At 40.7% G+C, this 24,138-nt stretch overlaps 1 protein-coding gene across 1 annotated transcript in view; it reads right to left on the bottom strand.

Annotated features, from left to right (window-relative positions):
• URB1 (URB1 ribosome biogenesis homolog) overlaps positions 1 to 24,138 on the bottom strand; it is a 56,626-nt gene that overhangs the window by 14,737 nt on the left and 17,751 nt on the right. The window contains 18 exon segments of the mRNA XM_071754531.1: positions 1,153 to 1,255; positions 1,777 to 1,948; positions 2,810 to 2,873; positions 2,963 to 3,073; positions 4,412 to 4,611; positions 5,384 to 5,442; positions 6,624 to 6,801; positions 7,006 to 7,207; positions 8,415 to 9,270; positions 10,263 to 10,442; positions 10,943 to 11,167; positions 11,740 to 11,936; positions 13,099 to 13,269; positions 14,350 to 14,488; positions 15,142 to 15,258; positions 18,520 to 18,639; positions 19,861 to 19,973; positions 23,548 to 23,670. Coding sequence (XP_071610632.1) covers positions 1,153 to 1,255; positions 1,777 to 1,948; positions 2,810 to 2,873; positions 2,963 to 3,073; positions 4,412 to 4,611; positions 5,384 to 5,442; positions 6,624 to 6,801; positions 7,006 to 7,207; positions 8,415 to 9,270; positions 10,263 to 10,442; positions 10,943 to 11,167; positions 11,740 to 11,936; positions 13,099 to 13,269; positions 14,350 to 14,488; positions 15,142 to 15,258; positions 18,520 to 18,639; positions 19,861 to 19,973; positions 23,548 to 23,670 — 3,330 coding nt within the window.

Here is a 24,138-nt window from a genome sequence, read left to right as displayed (position 1 = left end):
AAATGCAGCAACAAAGCCACAGAGCAGGCCTGTCAGCTGCAGATGGGACACAGAAGCAGCAGAAGGTACCATCCCTCCCATGCCTGATTTAGTCACTGCATTGCTGTGACACCACAGCTGATGCAGAGCACAGCTCTACAAATTCACCAGGAAGAGACACAACCTTCCAGTGGGGAACGTGCTCTACTGACTGTTCTTATGCTATTTTATAATTACATTGTGCTGATTTTTGTAATGTATGAAGAGAACATAAATCTTGGTCTACGTTTTGTCTCTTCCAAGCTGCTTAGAATTCTGTGAATGGTCTGAATTCGGAAGGCACATTAAAAATCATCTAGTTCCAATGCCCCTGCACAGGCAGGGACACCTCCCACTAGACCAGGCTTTTCAAAGCCCCATCCAACCCATCCTTGAACACTCCCCGGGAGAGTGTTCAATCTGTAAGTTCTCTGTAACTTCTCCGTGTCTCATCCATAACTTCTCATGTTTCATCACTCTCACAGAAAATAATTTGTTTCTAATACCTAACCTAAATCTATCCTCTTTCAGCTTAAAACCACTCCCCCTCATCCTATCACTACATGCCCTTGTCAAAAGTCCCTCCCCAGCTTTCCTGTAGCCTGTTTAAGCACTGGAAGGCTGCTGTAAGGTCTCATTGGAGCCTTCTCTTCTCCAGGCTGAAATATCCCAACTCTCTCAGCCTGTCTTCATAGGAGAGGTGCTCAAGCTCTCCAGTCATCTTCACAGCTCTCCTCTGGACTCATTCCAATAACTCCATGTCCTTATTATGTTGGGAACCCCAGAACTGGACACAGTACTCCAGGGGAGAATGCCCATCTACTGCTATGTTGTTCTATTTCCAAATAGTCAAATCTCACCTGATACACTACACAATTTGAAAAAGTGCTTTAAAAAAAAAACAAAAAAAATCTTAATGTTACTTACACCTTGTTACTTTTAAGTAATTCTGAAAATTACAGTGCAATGCAGTATGTGGTTAAATGAAGTATGTTACTCCTGTCCAAAGCCAGACACAAATCTCTTTGTAGTATTAACTCTTACTTTGAGAATATTAGAGCTACAGATGGAGTCATGCATCTCCCACAGTAGAGTAAAATAACATGAAATATCAAAGAGAAACATTCACTTTACCTGGTCTGGTCAGTTCACTGAAGAGCTGAAGCAAAAAACAAGGATCGTAGAAGTCGTCAAGACTCCTGACACTTTCATCTCTATATAGTGGCTTTTGTCCCTCCTAAAACCAAACCAAACCAAACCAGTATTTGTAAGGGACAACATAAATTTCCAGCTCTTCCTACTATAAAGCAGCCAATACTAAATCTTGCAAAATACAATGCAACACAGGGTGAGAGGTACTTCTGTTTAAAACTGGCTTTCACTATCAAGAGTTCTAAAACTATTTCTCCCAACTAGTGCAAAAAGATATATAAGCATGTTAGCAAACTATATGAACAACCAAAGAGGCCATCGTCAGTGAATCCTTGGACAGTCAAATTCAACAACAGAAGTCAAATTCTGATCTCACCTTTGCAATACTGCATAATCACACCTGACAACAAGATGTGGTCCATATATTGCAATTAATTTGAAAAGTGCTTCAAAATAATTAACTGTAGCCCTTCTCTGAATTTAAATTACTCTCCTGATGTAAACAAATAGGAATGTATTAGATGAACACACAGAAGAAATTACTAAAGTGAAAAGCTCTTTTTCCACATCAAAAGAAGGGTAATTCAGCAGTCAGAACCAAAGCACCTGTGGTGACAGAAGGCGGCGATGCTGAGGGAATGACAGAATTGTCTTCATCATCTTTTCTCGATCCAGCAGACACAGAATCTCCTCCATGCTTGGCTGCTGCCATAGTGACTTCCCTAAACTCTTGCAAGTCTTGTGATGTTCAACAGCAGCTGGACCCCATAGGAGGATTCTTAAACATCATTAAAAGTAAAGGCATTAGTCAACAAAGTGCTAAGCACTGAGTGAAAAGCAATTACAAAGGATATAAATTAGTATTTAAATTTTGCCATCACTTGTACTTACTATCCTGTGGGAACTTGAAACTAGAACTTGTTTCCCTGGCAACACTTTTTTTATCCATCCAAAAGCTTTTCAAATTCAGTCTGAGGGTGTCTCATTAACTATTTCCTCCCCTGCTAATAATCAAAGTCTAAACTTACCAGAAAAAAATGCTTTTTCATTTGAGCTGTACATTCCAGCAGGTATGACAGCAGCTGCATGAAGAGACAGTGATCAAGACTTGATCCAACAAGGCTGTCTCAAACCCAATCAATATCCAAAACAAACAGTAGATGTGTTAATGCATGAAGCTATACATCACTCTTCCACTGGCAAATTCCTCTCCTCTCCAGAAAAGAATCAGATCCAGCCATCATGCATACAGGGGCAAGACCACTGACAAGGGTAAGGGGCGTGCTGAATAGGAAATCCCATACCTCAAGGGAACAGGGAAGGGGAAAGAGTCCTACAATAGCAGCTCATGCTTTGACCTTCGTCTGTGAGGAAATCCCTATAAGGGGCTCCTACTATGGAGAGAGAGGGACTGCTGAAATGACAACCCACAGACACTCCAGGTTTGGGCAGCCTATAAGAATTACATTTAGAATAGGAAATACATTGGAAAAAATGTTTGCAAAAGCAACAGTCACCTCTAGGTTCCACCTTGCTCACTGTTTAATCTCAGATAAAAATAAGACCCTGGCAAAATGCCAATCGTGAGACTGCTTTTTTTGCATGTAGCTCGTTTAACACAGGAAGATGGTCAGCCTACCTGGAATTTATGAGACTTTTATTATTCTTCTCATATAACTGAAGCAGTAGCAGTATCTTCTGATCTGAAAAACAACATGAAACCCAAAGTCAGTCACCTAGGAAGATGAAAACCAGATCAACTAGGAAGCGTTTCCCAGGCTAACACACTTACCTACAGCACCCAGTGTAGCCCCGTAGGCACCCAGCAAAACAGCAAGGTGACTGCTCTCACACAGAGAAGGGCTGAGTTTCACAACTGTCAGCAGTATATCCACCAAGGCCTCTGAAATAAACATGCACCTTTAGCTTAGTTGCTCTCTCAGTTATCTAGTGTGTATATAAATACCCCACACACACACTTACACCCTCTCTAAATAGGTTCACACACAGTACACTTTAGGTCAAGATCTTCCTCTATAAATACCAGAAACCATTTCCCTGACTACACTGAAGGATGATTATGATGAATTTAATTCAAGGAGAGCAACTTTTTTTGAAGAAGTTAAAACAGTATTCCCAAACTGGGACACATAAATGCTGTTGGGAGATAAGGCCCAATATGTGGCATACTATCCTGCAGAACCTTTCCAAGTGGACATATTCACTCTCTGGTTAGAAAGAAGTGCTATGCCCTATTCTACCATACTGCAGCTCCCTCCTTTCCTAAGAAGGCACCTTAAGTTAGCCTGAGTTGCTCAGAGCAAATGCAGACATCCCAGCAACCTTCTCAAGCTACTTAAGAAGTTACAGCAAGAACTTTTAAGTTCACACCCTGGCTGCAGTCCCCTATCAAAACTACAGAATCCAAGGAGTCAGCAAGCTTCAGGAGCTCTGACCTGGGGCATACAAGAATCAGCCACCTTTATTTTATAACCAGCTGAGAAACAGATCAAATAAGTGACCAGGTTACTCAAAAGTAAATAGGTTATCTGTAGGAGATTCAAGACCCAAATCCACATTTCTTTACTCCCAGTATCTTAAAAGGCACTGGCTTTTCCCCCTAGGATCTACAGGAATATAAAGTATATGTGAAATAGACAGATTCTAAAACAAAAATACAGGTCAGGTAGTATTTCGGTTGGCAGAGATAAAGAAACAGTTAATCCTACACATGAACTATCACCCAAATTCTATTACTCATGGGGGGATCCTTCTCATGAAAGGTTGCAGTATCACATACACATCATCTAAATTAACACTTTTTAGGCAATTTGCAAAATCAAATTAAACTCTTCTGTACCAACGAGGGCTTCTGTCACACATGTTTCTAACAGAACCTACGTGCACTTTTGATCGTATACTAAAAGCCTCACAGAAGCCAAAAGAATAAATTAAAAGATTTCAACAGGGATAAAAAGCAAACAAACAAAAAAAATCACCCCAAACCCACTTTTTCAGTAGTTTTAGGAAAAGATCAGTGTTTAAAACTGGCAGCTATAAAATGAATGCAACATTTAAAACAAAGTAGAGGCAGAATTCAAAACAAAATGCTAATATGCTGGAATCGTTAAATATTTCTGCAAGTATATGTAGGTGGATAGGTTACTGGATGAACAGACTATACTGCAAGAAAGACCAGATTACCAAATATAGTTAAAGGAAAGAAGAAGGAAAAAACCACCTCTTGTCTGGATGTTCGTGCCTTCTTCTTCTTCTTCTCTTGACCTCAGTATGGCTGACAAAAATAGAGAGTGCTGCGTGACCATCATGTGAAGTTTGGAGAGCTTGACTAATCTCTGACTAAGCGAGGATTCTTCCTTGTATAATAACTGAATGGCAATGTTCAGAACTTTCAGAAATGCTTCATCTCTGTAGCGGTACCTTTACAAGCAAGGATCACAGAAAAGTCAGACCCCAACCAGAAGGAAAACTGCTTGAAAAAAAAAATATCTGTTTTAAGACATGAAAACGTTGCAAAGAAAGCAAACTTAGTAAAAACAAAACAAAATTTTAAAAATGGAAACACATGCAGCTCTTCCCCCAAGTTACTTTTGATTCAATCTTTTTTAAGATATACTGGTATTTTAATTATAAAAGTAGAAACAAGAACACACACATAGCGCTATTTGTAACTGTGCTGATCTTAATAAAAGATAAGGATTTTGCCTACTGACCCTTCAGACAGCAACCCTTCAGATTAACATTTCTGCCTCCATAGAAGCTAACATTATCCTAAGCTGGTTTTTATTTATTTTATTCTGTATTTCTTTTTAAAAGTTTCATTTAAATAAATGGTTTACATTGAAAGGTCAGAGACCTGATTCTGTTTTCATAAGAACTGTATTGAGAAATACTTTAAATAACAATAATTGTATGAGCATAAATCTTTATGCTATTCAAAAAGAAGGTAGTTGAGCTATCTAGTTAGCTAAATTACTTATGGTAACTGGGGCAACAAAATCCATATCTGCCTGCAGTTGTGCAGGTTTAGGATCCAGTGGTAACAGTGGATGTGACAAGAAGTGCATCCTGAAAAACAAGGAGCATCATCAAAGCTCACTGAACTCAAGGGAAACAGGGTGTTTCCATACAGTGCAGCGACAAGGCCAAATGAATATAAATCTCTCTCCTACAGCACCTCAGAATTACTTACTTGAGTCCTGTCTTCACAAAGCTGTACCAGTCATCTGGGTTCACTTCTTCAACAACACACTGTACATGGAATATAAACAGATGTTTTACATTTTGCATGTGCAGCTTCTACAGATGATCAAGGCCTGCAATTTTGTTCAACAGACATGCTCACAACATGCAAATCAAACACTCAGGTGGGACAATCAAAGGATAACAGAGAAGAAAGCTCTTAGGTACAGCAGTCCTATCTCCAGACTCAAATGAAACTGCATGTCTTGTTTTGTTGGCCCTGGTTGCAAAAGTAGCATATGGGCTGTATACAATTTAAAAAGTAAGCTGGTCTGCAGGTACCAACAAACCCAGAGTCCAGAAACTCTCCACACTCCCAAAGTGTGAGAGGAATAAAAAGTTGGCAAATCCAAAGCAAGAGAATCAGGTAATAGTTTTTTGTGCAACTACAATGTGCTTAATCTAGCCAACCTTTACACATGGCTGGGTGTATGTGCTGTTTACAAAAACTGATCCTCTCTGAAATGCTATCAACCACAATTAGTTTGTGCAGGAGACTGACAGCTGCACGTGCCAGCAGTCCCAGTAACAGCAGGTGCTGCCCTCCTCAATGCCTGTGAACACCACTAGGATGAACACCATGAGGTGGGCCCACAGGTCCTGCAAAACTCCCATCCTGCACACTCATGTCCTAAAAGGGAGTCTCACCAGAAGCCAGCAAGAGGTCAAAAGCATTCAATGCCTGCAGAGACCTTCATTTTCATGTCTTACATGGATCTGCCTACTTTACTTAATTACCAAAATAAAAAAAAGTAGTATAGAAACAATGATCAAGTAGTGTGCTTGATGATCAAAGGGCAGATGTCTACCTATGCTCAACCATATTCTGCCACAAACATCAGAGAGCATGGCAAGTGGGTCTTTTCAGAAGTGTCCATATCACTATTTTTTTTTTTTAATCTGAAAACATCCACTGGCAACCTTTGATTTTCAACTCCTGAACACCTCAAAGCCTGATTTTCAACGGGGACTGTTAGCAGAAAGCAATTATCAAGAACAAACTCAAAAATGCTTCTTATAAGGGATTAGAAGGGCTAAGTTAACTCTGGAAAAGCTATTAAAAGCCCTTTGAAGCCATAATACATAAAACAGAAAATAAAGTCCAATCTACGTTTACCCAAGATACAAGAGCACAATAACACATAAACACAGAGTCACATTCTGGCAATGCAGATAAAAAGAAGTCTCACCAGTAATTGTTCTAGCCTCAGCAGCATGGACCTCTCCACTTCCTGCTTGCTTTCATCTTTACTGCTATTGTACATGGCAATTAACCCCTTTATGCAGGCTGATAAGAGGCGTCTCCTCCAGGAATGCAGCTCTTCAGAGTTTGCAAGCACTCTAGATATGGCATCTGCCACTGTCCAACTGCAGAAAAATATTTATGTATTTATTAACATTGGAACACACTTTTGTATATGCTAAGCATGCCTTGTTGCCACAGCTTTGAAGTGGCAGGCTCTGTGAGGAGAAGATGCTACTTTTGTTCTCAACATTTGCATTCATGGGTATCTTTCACAATGCTTTATAGGACAAACCTAGTTCTGAAACAGAGTAACTGGATTTGCCTACCTCTCATTAGATTCTGCTTTCTCAAGAGCAGAGGGAAGCTGGTCAATAAGATTTCTCAGCTCTTTGCTTTCTGAAGATGGCAACAACTTTGAAACAACTTGCAGTTTCACACTGGTCTCATGTGATGCTTCTGTGTCTTCTAATACACCGCAGAGCTCCTTCCACAGAGCTTTCCTCAAGACAGGTATAACACCTGAGACAACTGTTGGGAGAGAGCAGGGGGCACAGCTTTCATCATTTAAGTGTCTTAAGCAACAGCAGACTCATCATTACAAAAATCCCAAATCGCTTTTCTTACCAAGTCCCAGATTACTTAGTTTCTAGGAAATCATACTATAGTAGCTGCTAATCTGCAACAGAGAAGTGCACCCTGCAGATTAGCAGACAGCAGCAGTTCATTTAACATGTGTACCAGAAAACCACTTGCTACATGGCTGAGATGATTAGGCATGGGCAAACAATGCAAACCTTCAAAACAGGGACAACTTCCTGATAAGAAGTCTTGTCCTTGCACCTCAGGAAGGATGAAACCTTAGCAGTTCTCTGACCTTGGGCTCAAAGGATTTTTTTCTCTCACATCAACAGACAGCTCATGGACACCTTATTAATCAAGGCAGTCAGACAGCAGTTTCCCCTTCTAGTGTTCAAACACAAAATCACCAACATGCACAAGGTGCCAGACAGAGGCTTAGTTCCTTAACCATCACTTCTACTTTCCTGTGTGCTGACATGGACTTTTCACTACTTGAAATTCTCCTGAATAGAGCTAGCCTTCTCCACCAAGAGCTACAGTAAGCCTATTCCTGTGGCTATTTACTTTTCTATGCAGTAAGAGAAATTAAATCAAAGTGGCCAAGCTGAATAATAATTCATAGTTTTGCTGGTAGAAAATTTAACAGCCTTGTCAATTGAATGCTGCTGTTGATTCGGAAAGTTTTAGACTGCCAGTTTAGGAAGGCATTACTATAGGAAGCTATATTTGGAGATTTATTTTAAATGAAAGTTTTTGATTCTTACACTTGTAAAAGCTTACATTCTCCAAAAACATATGGCTATGGCATTCCAATCACCAGAAAGTGTTCTATATAATGCTTGAGAAAACATTTTTTACCTTCTATACTAAGATAAGCATGAAGACGGCAACTATGTGCTAAGTATTAAATAAGGGCTTCAGAAGAGAAAACTGGACAACAGCAACTGTGTGAGTACTTTGCTTCAGTCTAATATCCAAGCTTCATTACAGTCCTTTACATTTCAAGCTGCAGAGGTGCTAATAAGAGAATAACAAGAAGATATGTAACTTTTATCCCCTCTATTTACTGGTCAGAGCATCTGAGATTTTAAGGCCAAGAGAGTCTATCCTGAGAATTTGCCCCAAAATCACACATGGGAATCAGTTGTGGCTTTACCTGCAGAAGGTCGAGTGAAATCATAGTGGTCTCTGCACTGCAAATACACATCAATGAGTGGAAGGAGGCTTTCCATGTTTTTCCTGAGGTACTTTACAGTGGCACTGCTCAGACACCACAGCTCAAACTGCAGCAGGTGAGTCCTAGAGTGTTTTATCAGCATGCCCACAATGGCAAGGGAGGTTTTTGACCTCTGGTTAAGGCAGTGAATATGGACCTCTACACCAACTGCATGTGCAAGGACTGGCTCACTCTGGAGAGTGTGAAGGAAAACTTTCTCCAGATCTTTGCTGCCTGATGCTGACATCAGTATTCCCAAAGCTTTAACGTGCTCAGTGGATAGCAGTAGTTCTCCTTGCCGAGGCTGCCTTTGGTAGCTCTCTGTGAGCAGCTGCACCAAAATCTGTCCATAGAAGCTTAACTGCTTCCCTTTTTTAGGGGATTTTTCAGATTTCTGAGTAGTCAAGCTCATCTCAGGAAGTTGCAGCATGGTTAAAGTGATCTCCTTCAGCTGAGCTGCAGCCAGGTACGTGTGCAACTCCTCCAGAGACTCCAGCTGGTGAGACTTCTTGGGAGAGATCTGGCTTCTGTCTTTACCTGCAGCCTGCAGCTCTTTCAAGACACTTTTTGTGATAGCTTCGAAATACTTTGACAACACATGTTTCTGGTCCATGCTTTGTAGCATCGGGGCACCCGTTTTCAGCAGCTGTAGCACACCAGAATTGAGGTGAGCAGACAGGAGCTTCACAGTGACAGGGTTTAAACTGTGCTGAGGAAGAGAACGTTGCTCTAAAGCCAGGAACCAACTCTCCAGTGTGGGATGTCTGAAAATCAACATGAGTGTATCTTCTAGTGTCTGAAACAAATGGTTTAACATTATCACTGAATGGGTAATTACAGCATTCATCTGCCTGTTTTCCAGAGCGTGTTTATTACAATTACTGAACGTGAAATTATCTATTAATTGGTCAGAAGATGAAAGTATTAACAAATTACCATTCTTCCAATGTTTATCATGTGAGGAAGTATGCCTTCCCTTCACATGCCTAAGCATATTTCCAGGGGAAAACTGTATATTGTGGGGTTTGTCAATACAGTTCCATTCTAATCTCCACAAATCTAAAAAACAGATGAAAGGGGGAAACAGCTCATTCCTCAAAGTACATAATTTGCATAACTCAGCTTTACACAAGGCTTAGGGAATAGAACTTCTTCTGCAAAGGCAAGCAATGTCTGTCAGGACCTCTCCTGACTGTATTCGAGCTCAGGGGTTAGACTGTGGATGATGCAGCTTGGTCAGATCTCCCATGGTCTTATAACTGCTGGACCACATACATAAAGTTCATAAATCTATCTCCTAGATCTTAACAGCATCCCTCCACATCAACCTATTTCCACCCAATACAACTCTTTGAAATGTACATTGTACAATACCCTGTTCTCTCCCTGCCATCCTGAGGACCAGGCAAAAACTACAGTTATGCTTCTACAAAGCAACAAAACCTTATTCAAGCCCTTATACAGTGAGCATGTGATAGACACACTTGAATACTAACTGAAATCCCAGAAATCCTCATGACCAAGTCAATCCTCAATTACCAAGCCACGGCACTCACAAAGCCTGATCCCTGCTACATCTCCTGTTCTCTGTCACATTTAGCAAGTTCCATGTCTTGGTGAATGTTGAAAATATATCAACAGATTTTGTGCTCAGAAGTATTTCACGTTTAAGATAATTTGCTTTAATAAATGAATCAGCAAAACATAAGACTATTTCCCTACAGAATCAATCAAATCAAAGTTTACTAACAGATGAGTTTCTCGGCTGTGTGTCAAGGGATTTGGTACCTTGTCATTTGAAGTCTCCTCTGCAATCAGAGATTCCTCATCCATAAAGAGATCTGATTCAGCCTGACGGTCTTCTCTTTTCTGCTGATTATCCAACTCTATCTGATTTCCCCGGCACAACAAGCTTCTCAGCAGGTCCATATAGAGGTCAATAAGGTGAGGACCAGAAGTTTTACTAAGCTGTGAAAATACAGACACAGAAAATAACAGAAATTAACTATGAACTTCCTAGATTATAACCTTTTTTTCCTAGATTACAATTTCTAGATTACAGAGGGAAGGAATCACTCACCTCTGTAGAAACCTGATTCTAAGAAAAGTCTCAGTGTGCCATATAATTGGATTATAGGTTTTCATTTACACTGTGACTTTTGGTACAACACAGGTCAGCAAACTTCAGTCTCTGAAAAGGCCTCTTATGGAGACCCGGAGCTGGATTAAAACCAGGAGTCAACAAGGTAATCCATACAAAATAAATCCAAGACTCCTCAATTATTAGAAGGACAGACATTTGTTCAAAAATTAGGAGCAACTCTGTATGGTGCTCTGTAGCCTGTAAGAGCTGAGTACATGAAAAAAAAAACAGAACTGGATCCTTAAGCTTTAATAGCCAGGTGATTTGCACTCGCTGCACTTAAAAGAAACAAACAAAAGCACAATATCATCACAATATTGCTTACACTGCCAAAGTTCTCCACTGTGGATTTCAGATAGAGCAACACATGCTTTACTCCTAACAACAGCTGTTCAGGCAGGAGCTGGGAAGCCAAGTCTCTCAGTTTTGTTTGGATATTGTCTTCCAGCAAAGTATTGCTTCCTCTCTCATAGGCATTCTTTAGCAAAATGGTAAACACAGAATCCAGGGCCACAGCAGGTTCTTTGTGTACCTCTTTGTGCTTCTTAAACTGTTTAAAATGGAAAAAACCATAGGAGAAAAATAAAGTATGAGTATGAATCAGAAGTTCCTTTAATTACTTCTATTTTGAAACTAGTTCTGTGCTAAAAGCTGGAGTGAAGCTCCAGGAACATACATATACAGTCCTGCTATCACAAAGTAGTCAAAGGTGTCCCATGGCAAATCTGTACATGGCCACTGCTGGGCTAACAGCAAAAGAGGGCAACTTCCAGCACAGCTGGTACATGCATTCCCAAACCATACCCGGGTGAACTCCAACCACTGTGAACTGGCTCCTCAGGTCACAACACACATTATGCTACAGTGTGCCTGATGAGGAGCTGTAGTCTGGGTGACTGCACACAACCCGTGAGCCCTGGCTTCATTTCCCACCCACAGCACAGGCTTCTTGTCTCATTACAGAAAAGGCCTTGAGCAAATGTGTGTCCCAATGTGATCAAGAAGCAATACAAAATTAGCTTAATGTAAATACACATTCTCATGGAAATATAACCTTCACACACTGAAAGGTTTTATAGCAATACTGGCTCAAGCATTCAGGTGACTTCAGGTATTTCGTACCAGGGGTTCCTGAGATTGCTGGGGTATCCAGAGTTTATAGTACTGGTTAAATTGGTAGAGCTGAGGATACTTAGTAACTTTCAGGGACTGAAGTTCTTTATCATAGAGCTGGAACATCAAGCAGAGGGCAAGGGGTTCTCTCTGAGAGTGCAGGAGATCAGTGAAGACACCAGTAAGATACTCTATGATGTGTGCTCCTAGAAATGCAAAATAAAAACTTAAACTTACACTTACAGAAGCATGGGCACCAGCACTAGAGCAAACCTCTGCAACAGGCCACAGAGCATCATTTAGAAAAATACTAGGATTAAAAAGGACTGAATCGGATTAAAAGTTGTTTGTGATAAGTTAGACAACTGTTCCTGTCACACTGAGGTACCAGAAAAAATTCTCCATACAATGGTCCTTGTTGAAGTACATAATCATCCCTCTTTAAGATACATGCTCAGGTTGGCTTGCTTCCTTCCAGACAAGCATAAAACTTACTATGCCTTCACTGTTGTGCTTTGATGGACAGGATCCCAGCAAAGCACCACCTACGAGGAGAACTGATTTGTTCAAGGGAGAATACACACAGGTTAACACACACTGCTTAAATATGGAGGATTTTCTTTCAGAACTGGGACTTTCAGTCCCATCCCAGGTGCTACTCAACAGCCAAACAAACACAGGACCTAGTGAGATGCTGTGGGGTTGGCCAATGCTTCTCTGAGGCCAGCTGTGACTCCTCACTCCACCAAATCTTCTCCTCAAGCAGGTGGTAGAACTTTGCAACATTCAGCCCTGCAGCTTTATCCCTGAAGCAGTTTTCTGGAAAACACATTCATTTTCTATTCAATAGCCCACTCCCCTCTCCCCTACTGAAACCCCCTTCTTCTCATGCTCTGCATACTCTCTGCTTAGAACACTGTTACTGAAGTGCAAATGCTTCCAGGTGAGCACTCTCCACAGAGGGACAGTGTCTCTGCACTGCTCCTCAATTTCCTCCATACTGTACTCAAAGTAGGGGGTCATTCAGCTCCTTCACTTCTCACATGAGAAGGGTGGTCTCATTTTTCAACATTTTCAACAATAGCACCCACAGTAGGAGCTCCCCAGAGTCAAATGAGTTCAGAGAATGCCTGCATTTTAATTTATTTTCCTTACTCCAGAAACTGAGAGTGAGCTCCTTATGGGGTAAGGAAAAAAGAGAGCAGCACCTCATAAACTTTAAGGTCTCTCTTGAGCAGGTAAGACCATGGATCTGCACCTCCTTCTGCTTGCAACCAAGATAATAAAATGTCTTAAGGTGCTTAATGGGTAACAATGGTATCACACTACACTAGGATAAAGGATACATTGAAACCAAAAAGTTTGTACCTGTTCCATTTTCAGTCTGAAGCAACAGTACATTCCTGGCTTCTAATGCAGCAGGGACAACAGCACTGAATGGAAATGTTTGGATAACCATGTCTTCATTTAAAGCGAAACCAATTTCTTCATCTAAGCCATCACTGCCCTCGATTAGGACATCCACCATATCCAGAACATCTGTTAAGTGAAGAAAAAAATGTAAGCAAAGGATTCAGACTAACCAGAAAACAAGAGAGGTAGAATCCAACACTCCAGGAATACGAGGCAGCTTCTGAATTCCCAAAGCATAAAATAAGGATGAAAGACATATTTGTCTGGCAATTTAACAGCAAATGCAACTGTAAAAACCACTGTCTCTTACACTATGCTTAACTTTACTTTCTGCCTTTCAATTCTGCTGCCCAGCTGACAGAAGTAAGGGAAGGACAGAGGTGCATCACATACTACCATGATGGCAGCAGATAAGGACTGATAGAGCTTAACAGTGACAGGAAATGTGTATGAGGATGTATGAAGGAAGCAGCCACTTTGCCTTTGAAAGAACATCCTGCACAGTCCTCAGAGAGCTCCTCCAAGGGGCCAGAGAAACTGGTCATGAAACAGTCACAGAGAGCTTCAACATATGAAGAAAATACAATGCATTCTGTGTGGCTGGAATTACATCTCTGAAGCAGTCAGCTCAAGGCAATTGATCCATCTGGTACCATGTGTTAAGCTTCCTGAATTATCATACTCTCACATACTGCAAAATCCTGGACTGTTCTACCAGAACAGCCAGCACATGGTAAGTTATCCAAGTGTCCACACCAGCAGAATTTTTACATCGTTTGCAGTGGTGCTGTGGCTGGTCCCAGAGAGCAGAAGCAGCAAAACTCCAGCCATGTGACTGAGTAAGAAATTTCCCTGGGCACCCCAGCCCTTTTTCTCCTCAATGAACAGATATGAGCAGCCCCATGAAGAGCAAGTGTAATAGTCTTCATTTTAGTCAGAAAATGTTGCTGCAGGATCCTGAAGAGGGACTGAAAATACTGTTGAAACAAAGTAACTGCATCAGAAACTACTTTTGAGGTTAAAGTAGTAACTAATTCAGACTTCCGGTACTAAACACAAATGTAGGGCTGAATCCTGTAGGTCCTTACATAGAGCAAGTTTCCTATAGTAATCAGTTGTCAAGTTTGCAGATTAGGGCTGTAATTAGGGCAGAAAATTTATCACAAAGTCTTGGAATTCTCTGCTATTGAGGCAATCACCACATACCATCAATGTGAGAGACAGGGATGCTGACGTTATCAGAGTCTTGTTTCAACATGTTAACTTGGAGCATGCTGGCTTCCTGAACAAGGTCTGCTGCTTTATCTGTATATGGATAGGGGTTTGTCACCAGTTTCAACAGGATCTGTTAACATTAAGAGAGAAAGTGCAAAGGCTATTAGGTCTACAGGAACCATGTATTGTTATGAGAGACTACGTTCTAGAAGTGGATGGAAGCTGGGCAAGTTTTAGGAGGACAACTCCCATGTACTTCTGTAGGAATCTGCCTACAGTTACTGCTATGGATGGGACACTGGGTCAGATGGAAAAAGAAATGTCTGCTGCGATTTTGCACCTGAAGTGCTACCACAGACTGAGTCCCTAGAGAAAACACAATGAAAAGGATGCACTGGGCATTTAACATCCTGAAAATTAAACAGGAAATGTCAGCTTTTCTTGTAAAACATTACAATTTACTCAGGTCTGATAATTTTGCCAGGTATTGCAACATAAAGAAAAGAGAAGGTAAGAGGTAACCCCATGCAACACTACCTTTATATAAGCAGTGCTGTAATAACAACATAGCTTTCTGGATTTAACTTTCCTCAAAATTATTTTGCTGTCCTCCCACCCAAGACAAGAAAGGTTTCAGCTCTCTATAAAGAATTACAAATGCTGCTTTTCTCAGAATTCATTCACTGATCTTTGACAGGTTTCTCAAAAATAGCAACAAAACGATTAGTTTCCATTAATGCTGTTCTTGACATTGTTTATCCAGCTAATTAGAACCATTGTTACCCTTTCCAAAAACTGAATCACTGCTTCCTTTTTGTCTTCTTTTGTCTTATCCAAGTGTTCCAGCCAAACTGAAAGTTCTTTCCACGTGTACTCAAATACTCCACTGTCACGTAAAACCTGTTCAGAAAAACAAAAGGGGAAGGCGGGAAATGGGAAAAAAAAGCCAAACAAAACCAAATAACCCACTCTAAAATACAAAACCCCCCAAAGAATGTATCTTTTTGTATAGCAACTTCGTGTTTTCTCCTCCTTGGAAAATAAAAATAGAACAGGTTGATGAAAAGAGTTATCTGTCATTCTCACCCCTGCAATTCAAGAGGCCCTATTCCCACTCACCAGGACCACTCTAACTGCAGAACTGAATGAATTTTTTGATAACAAAATCTCTCAAGACTCTATCATCTGACCTTGGGGTAACTGGAACCATGGTCTAGTGCCCTTATCATGGCTGTTTGCTTAGTGCTCTCCCAGCACAGCAAGAGCAGTAAGAAATGAGGCATGACTGTGTCACAGCTGACAAACCAAACCCACTGAACTCTGCCAGACACAGAACAGGGCAAGAAGCAGTCATGGGGCAGTGAAAGGAGGGCTCTAAGAAAGACTGAGAGCCAAGACATGGCTTACTCTCTCACAACTGGGAAAATCAGCTAAGAGCAACTGCTTTCTGCTCCTGGCTTCTCAGAGCCCCTCCTCCCAGCTGTCTGCAGCACAAACCCAGTACAACTTCACTTAATTACTGCCCTCAAAGTTGGCCATGTGTATGGGATAGATTCCATATGCCCCCCAATCAATTATGCTGCCAATAGCTATTCACTGGACTGGCCACCAAGCACATGTTGATCTCACTTTAAGCATTCATTCCCATGCATTTGGAACAGAAGACTTCTACAAGCACACTGGGCACAGCACCTGCTTCAGCACCTGCCATGGCAGCACACACCAAATCCAGAGGCTGCTGTGCTACCTGCAGTGCTGCTCACTGCAGCAGCCTCTCTGCTGCTCTACTGCTCAAGGCATACAGTGCAGAGACACAGAGAAAGAGAGCCAGCTATAGCACAGAGCCACAGCCAGGGCCAATCCATCCTGCTGGTCCTAGCCTGCAAAAGAGCCTTATTTGTTGGACAGTTTCAGCGTAGCTTGAGTGTCCCCAAGACTCATCATGCAGCCTGAAACACAAAGTATGTCCCCTGGTACAGGAGCTACAACACTGTCTCACCCACTGGCAAGGAAGCTCCCCCCAGAGCACAGACAGAGGTAAGAGGCAGGATAAACACTAGCAGGGCTTCTGGTCCAACCACATCAAATTCTTCTGCTGCCTGTACTTGAGTCAGCACAAACCCTACTGAACTCAAAGATGCCTGGACACAAAGCATTCGTTCCCTCCATCTTAGTGAATCTGATTTCATGGGAGCAGGCTATGCTGCTCTAAGGGGGTTGAACATCTTTACACCATTATAGCAAGAAACAAAAAACACTATAACCTTAAAAACAGCATGAAGAAGGGTTTTTTAAAACTACTGATGCAATTTAAAGGAAATTCACTGCTAATGTAAACCTAAATCAGGCCACCTCTGCTTAAAAGAGTTGGGCTGATGGGCAAACAGTCGAATAAATGAACAGTGGGTCATGACTACAGCCAGGTGCAGAAAGAAGCACAGGCACACACATGGTTGCTGTGGGTGGTATGGAAGACAATTTTTTCCAATCAGGTGATAGCCATTAAAATTTTTAGAATTTTTGCCCACTTTCATGTTTTCTAAACTCAGGTCCTTATCTCAGGCACTTACATTAGGAACTTGGTGACACTATGCTTTGTCTGTAAGAGAAGAAAAGGAAAAAGAAGAAGAGGGAATGGCTGCCTGGAAGACAAGGTGATTCGAACTGCACAGTGGTAGAAGCAGCTGTCCCTCACTGGTAACAAAAGTAGAAACCTTGAACAGCTTTCTAAGTCTAGCATCTACATTAAATGACTGTAATTATGCAGGATGAACCCATGCTTTTGTTTCTCCCCACACACAAAATACAAGGGAATCCATCACAGCTCATTTGCTTTACATTTACTATGGGTACACCACCAGCAGCTACAAAAGTAACACCGCTGCTCGCATGAATCTGACAGGGTAATTCATTTGAAGAAAGGGGAGAAAAGGGATTCATTTTTAAATAATTAACTATTTTTGGCAGAGCCTTGAAACAGAAATACACTTGAAGCTCTCATGAAAACAGGCAGGAACAGAATGTGAAATCCAAAAACATGCCTTCCGATTATATGGCACTGTGTTGAAAAATAAGCAAAACACAGTCATTAACATCTATTCTTAGCAGTCTTTCTGCTGACATAACTGCCCTAACTTCACTGCTCCTGTGTTCCCTCCAGAGAAAATGAAATGGACTGAATCTAAAAGAGGAAACAAGAATGAGTCAGGCAGCCCACGTCTCCACTCAGCAAAAGAATCCAAATACATGAGAAAAACTGTACCGTGTAGCTTTTAATTGGTATATTCATTACTGTGAGACAAAATTAACCTGCCTCTAACCTTGCAGGGATAAAGGGCAACTAAAAACTCGTTCAATCACTGTAACTTTGAGATGTAAAAAGCTGTGGACAAACCTGTATGCCATTATTACTACAGGACACTGCACAAGGAGTCCTGTTAAGGGCTTAGAACATCTTTTTGAATTTTCTCTTGTGAAGCACAGCTGTTCCTTTGGGTTTGCTTTTAATGCAGGTCCCTACCCCTACTTGTGTAAGTAAAAGATGTCCATTTTTAAAAAGATTTAGAACTCACAGCTGCCCGTGCCCTCATGAGATTTGTAGTTGGTCAGAAATTCTGAGAAGTCAGATAATATATTTAAATGCACAGATGGGTATTTTAATTATTTTTTAAGACAAAAGTACTCTATGCATCAGAGCTTGTATTGGACTGTAACAAATAGAACTATTTAGCTAATGGTTTAGAAAGGCTAGAGTGATGAAGTACAAATTAAATAAACAAGGATAGAAAAGAAACATAAAAATTAATCTCTTCTTGACCCATGTTCAAGACCTTTACAGGTACAAGCTAAGTTGGTTTATTACAGTATCATTATAAATTCAGCTGAGGGAAGTGGGCAAACATTAAAGACCTTTTCATTACTATTTTATCAACTGTTGCATCAAATTCGGTTTACAGTATTTACTTTTATAGAATTTTTAGCTAACAGGTAATTTTACTATACAGTAATTTATAAGCAAAATCACAGAAAAAAAGAAAAAAAGACTGTTGACCACAGAGCTATGCAGTAAAGGTACCTGCTTTAAGAAAAAATGTTAGAACACAGAGATTTCAGATTAATGGGATACAGTGAATATCCTGACATTTCAGATCAAACACTTACCTTGATGATCAGTTTTTTGGTTGAAATTTTCAGATGAGAATGCTTACTTGTAACAAACATTTTCATCAGTAAATAGAATACTGATTTTTCCCCAGATACCTTCTCTGTCTCAGAAATATCCTAAAAGAAAAATATATTGAAATACCTCTGATACATCAACACTGTACATGATTATGCTGAAGTGGATATGTAATAAAAGTATATTATTTTATATACCTGCCCCCCAAAAAACAAGGCCAGAAATTAATGGGATCATTTATACTACTTTGCATTCAGTGAGACAGGAAGAGGGGTGAAGAAGAAGGTGAAAGAAGAGATGAGTAACAGAAACATCAACAGAGTAACAGAGTGCAACATAAAGCCACTTTCCTCCCTAGATATACATCCTATTTCTATTTCTGTTACCCCTTCTGTTCTGTTCTATCTGTATAGGAATTCAGATTTCCTGCAAGTCCTGTCTCAATCAGAAATACTATCATTTAAGAGACTGATTTCCAAAGAACAGGAAAACAATGCAAGTCACAGAGATGCTGAACACTATCTGAACATCAAATGACAGTCCTTCAGCCACCTCATCTACTTTTCTCACTGACCTGCATTTGATGTCCAACTGTAATCCTCTGTAATATCACCAGATTTAGCTTTTATCTTTTCTTTTAAAAACCTTTCTATACTGGAAGACCAAAGCCACAAGAAAATACTTTAGCTTCTTTGTCTGTTTCAAGGTTTTCTTTTGCTTGCTCTTAACTCTCCTCATGAGAGAAAAAAATCTCCTACAAACCACAACACCATGAGACTATCTGCTTATGCCCAGAGCTAGGCCCACTCCCTTCCCCAGACATGAAGTTCTCTAAACCTCCCTTACCTTACAGGCCTGTAGTAAAAAACAAAAAAAAAAAAAAAAAAGAGAGAGAAGGACCCTACAGGTTTCCAGTAATTATGGAGAGGAGGAACAGGCTTAACAACGCCACAATCTTCCCTGAGAATGGGTGGGATGACTCCCATCAGCAGTTCATTTGCTAGGTCTGAAATCTCAGGCTTTCCAGAGAAGTGGAAACTAAAAAATTCTCACTATTGCCCCTCTCTATGGACAAAAAGAAGAGAAGAAACCTTGTCCAGGCCTCTCCCAGGAGGAAAAAAAAATCTGTCCTTGTAGAAAAACTTTTCAGCTTAGCAGGGTTTCTTCACTAATGCCCAGACTATAAAATTCCTTTTGATTTTACAAAATCAATCACCTCCTAAAAGAAGTGACTGGGACTAGTTTAAAACTAGGCAGTGCCAGATGTAAAGACTTGAGGACAACAGTCCAAAGAAACATGAATCTGCTGTGAAGTCTCTTACCTGTACCCTAAACCAAGCAAATTTATTTGCAGGAAGTTCCAAAGCCACTTTCAGTATATGGTGCTGCAGAACAGGTGGGACCTCCTCTCGGAGACCCTTTTCAGTGACGATACCTGAGATTTTAAAACAATAAAATAACTTTATTTTGGTATATCTTCCTGAGATTTCAGCACCACCCATCATTTAGGGTTTCAAACCACCACTGTGAGATAAGATGGCAATCCACAAATTTCTATGCCTGAGATTCCCAAACATACTACAATTATGTTTGGCCAATCTAGAGCTGGAATCCAGCCCCTCAGCAGAGAGAGTTTAACACCTGCCCCTGGCACACAGGGAACCATTGCTGATGCAGAGGAATACATAACCTCTTACATCAGTCTCAGTAACACAAAAAAGCTGTGTACTACAGGACAGATAAACTGGGGACCAAAGTACACAATTTACATTTAATATTTACTATAAAAACGTTAATACTTATTATTTACACTGCTATGGTATTTACTACAAGCAGAGGAACATAACACTTGTGTCTCTCCCTGCACCACTTTTATCACCTGCTCACGGTAACTGCTTTGGCATAGCCTCAGAATTATTCACCATACAGATCACATAGCTGTGCAGAGAACCTCAGGGTGCTCCAAAAATTTACCTGCCCACTCTTTAATTGCAGTTAAACTACATAGTGAGATAAGCTGTATAAAGCTTTGGTGTCAGTGTGCTTTTCATAGTCTGTGTAGTATCCTTGTGGTCCACATTAGAGAGAGAACAATAAAAATTAAAAATGCAGCATCACTACAAAGTCTAGCCAATAGTAAGACCTAACAATAAAACTGTACCAGCTGTGTAAACCACATATTGATACAAGGTAGAAAAACATGCTGCTTTTGGAATGTATGTTTCAAACAGGGTGAGGAGAGGGAATGACAGGAAGTCTCAAGCTGGCATCTAAGGGAAGGAAGTTTCAAGATTAATTTATACCATCCTTTTCTACCCTATTGCATTTCATAAAAAATAATATCCAAGCTCACTTAATTACATTTGTTTGAGAATGACAGTTTATTCTCTATTCTGTTCAACTTTTTCTTTCATACTGTAACAAAACATGCCAACAAAGAGTTTTCTGTCACACAAAAAAGTGTCCAACCTTCTGTCCATTTTGAAAAAAAAAGCAGACCAATGCATGAAATAATGGGATAAACAGATTATGTTATTTGTCAAGTCATCAACTATACAAACCAATTAAACATTCCTTGACAGAAGGTGGAAAAACCTCACACGAGACAGTTTATCCAGAGGGTTGTTTGTTTTTTTTTGTACAATGCCCCTTTTTTTAGCTTAGTAAATGTGAAGGGACAGAAGGAGGATCCAGGAAACTAAAGACCTGTTCAGTCTTGACCTCAGTGCCAGAGCAGGTTATGCAGATCATCTTGCATGCCATTACACAGCACAGCCTGGAGATAACCAGGCCATTGGGTCCAGTTACCTCAGGCTTATGAAAGGCAGCTCCTGTTTGACCAGCCTGATCTTGTTCTATGATGAGGTGACCCATTTAGTGGATGAAGGACTGGCTGTGGATGTTGTCCACCTAGACTTCAGTAAAACATTTGGCTGTTTCCCACAGCATTCTCCTGGAGAAACTGGCTGCTCATGAGCTGGACAGGCATATTCCTTGCTGGGTAAAAAACTGGCTGGATGGCCTCTTGTGGTAAAAGGAGTTAAATACAGAGTGTGACCAGACAACTGGTATTCCACGAGGATCAGTACTGGAGACAGCTCTCTTTATTATCTTCATCAATGACACGGACAAGGGGATTGAGTGTACCCTCAGTAAATCTGCACACCAAGTTGGGTGGCAGAGTTGATCTGCCTGAGGGTGAGCAGGCTCTATAGAAGGACCTGGAAAAGCTGGATTGATGGGCTGAGGCCAACTGTACAAGACCTAACAAGGTCAAGTGTCAGGTCTTGCACTTGGGTCACAACAAACACATGCAATGCTACAGGCTTGGGGAAGCGCCTGGAAAGCTGCCCAGAGGAAAAAGCTTTGGGGCAGCTGGTTGATTATGAGCCAGCAGCATGCCCAAGTGGCCAAGGCCAACAGCTCCTGGCCTGCATCAGAAATAGTATGGCCAGCAGGAGGAGGGCAGTCATCTTTCCCCTATACTCATCACTGTGAGGCTGCACCTCAAATGCTGTGTTCCCTTTTGGGCCCCTCATGACAAGAAAGACCTTGAGGTGCTACAGCATGTCCAAAGAAGGGCTAAAAAGCTGGTGAAGGGTCTGGAGAACAATTCTCATGAGGAACAGCTGAGGGAACTGGGGTTGTTTAGCCTGAAGGAGACTGAAGGGAGACTTTATCACAACTTTATCACAGCTACCTGAAAGGAGGTGACAGTGAGGAGAGTGTTGGTCTCTTCTCCCAAGTAACAGTTGACAGAACAAGATGAAATGGCCTCAAGCTGTGCCAGGGAAGGTTTAGATTGGATATTTGGAAAAATGTATTTACAGAAAGGGTTGTCAAGCACTGGAATAGGCTACTCAGGGAAGTGGTTGAATATGCATCCCTAGAGGTATTTAAATGATGTACAGATGTGGTGCTTAGGGACACGGTGGAGTAGTGGACTTAACAGTGCTGGTTTTTTGGTTGAATGAATCTTAAGGTCTTTTCCAACATAAATGATTCTATGATTTTTCCCCTGACAGATTTAACTAAGGCATTTACAGAACTCCTATTATTAGTCATTCTAGACCTGCCTAAAGCACAGATAGTTGCTCTAGATTGGTACTCTACAAGCTCTGGTGGTCCACAGACAGAATTGACACCCAAACAAAACTTTGCTCTCTCCTCATCTTGCCCTAAGGGTTTGTCTCATTTTTAAATGGCTGTATCTAATGTACCACAAGCAGTATATGAGGATCTAGCCCAGAGTCCACGATTTGTTGCTCATCATCCTTGCTGCATTAAGCTGGTACAGAATGTCCCTGATTCTTTCTGCTGCATGAAGAGGAATACCCTCCGAGAACATGACATTAGAGACAAAAATTCAATAATATTGCTGAAGTGATTCCTTATATAAATTTTCCACAGGAGGCAATACCATACTGAATATTATTCCTCCTCCTGCACACTGACAAACTGTGATAAAATAATTCAAAACACAGCAAGTGGAAAAAATACTTGAATGGGAAAAGATTTTCCAGAGCAGACTGGTGAATTGGTACATGCTTCTCCCCCACCTCAAACCTTCCATGAGTTACCTAGTTAAAAAAGTATCTGTATCATGAAGGCTAATAGGAAGAAGAGTTTGGAAATAACTTACCAACATTGAATTGTTGACATAGTTCCAGGAGAATTACACCCCAAATCTCATTAAGAGTTGGACATGTCTTCCTCAGAAATCTTAAAGACTAAATATTTGCAAGAGTACAACACACAAAGAGAAAGACTGTAGCACAAGCTACCACTTAAAACAACCGATTATAGCAGAGCAGCTATGGAATTTAGAAGAGCAAAGTGCCAGGGAATTGTGCAGAAATAGCAACAATAAATGCCAAAACAATGAAGAAACTAAAATGGGTTAATTTTAGAAAACAGTTCTTTCTCTGCCTACACAGAAAACCAAACATTCCCTTCTGCTGTGGACTTTATAAATAGCAATGAAGGTAATTGAAACACCCATCATGTACCTTTCAGCAGCTTGCTAAAATCAAAGTTGCTCCGTGCTACCAAGTGGGGCACAACCTTCTGATAAAGGCATATGACCTGAAGCAGTGCAGCTTTCAGAAACAGTATCTCAGCATCATCTGAAACTAAACAAAGTGTTTACATAATTAGTTTCTTCTTCCTTCACATCAAGACAGCACAGTGTCTTGATCTATATTATCCATCATGTGAATTAATAACTATATTTCCAATAGATTTGCCTATAAAGTGATCTTCCTCACTAACAAGAAGAAAAAGAAAAAAACACATTTCCTTCCCCACCATCCCTATGTGAATACTTTTAAAACTAAATCAGCTTATTCAGTGCTTAAATTGGCAGCTGCCCTTTCTAATTTCATTCTGAAGAGCTTATACATATAAAAGACAGCATCAACACTTTAACACTCACTATAACAATCAAATCAATCCCACTACTGTTCAATTTAAGGCTGACCAACACATAAAAGTGAACGAAAGGATATGGTCATGCTGCTGGCTTCCAGGGATACTATTTTAACCTAATGCCACATAGGTTTGACAGGGGAAGTGCAGCAGACAGCACACTAATTGCTTCA

The sequence above is a fragment of the Heliangelus exortis genome, chromosome 1, assembly GCF_036169615.1.
Source record: "Heliangelus exortis chromosome 1, bHelExo1.hap1, whole genome shotgun sequence".
NCBI lineage: Eukaryota > Metazoa > Chordata > Aves > Apodiformes > Trochilidae > Heliangelus > Heliangelus exortis.
The sequence above is the reverse complement of the archived record's forward strand: the minus strand, read 5'-3'. Positions and strand labels throughout refer to the sequence as shown.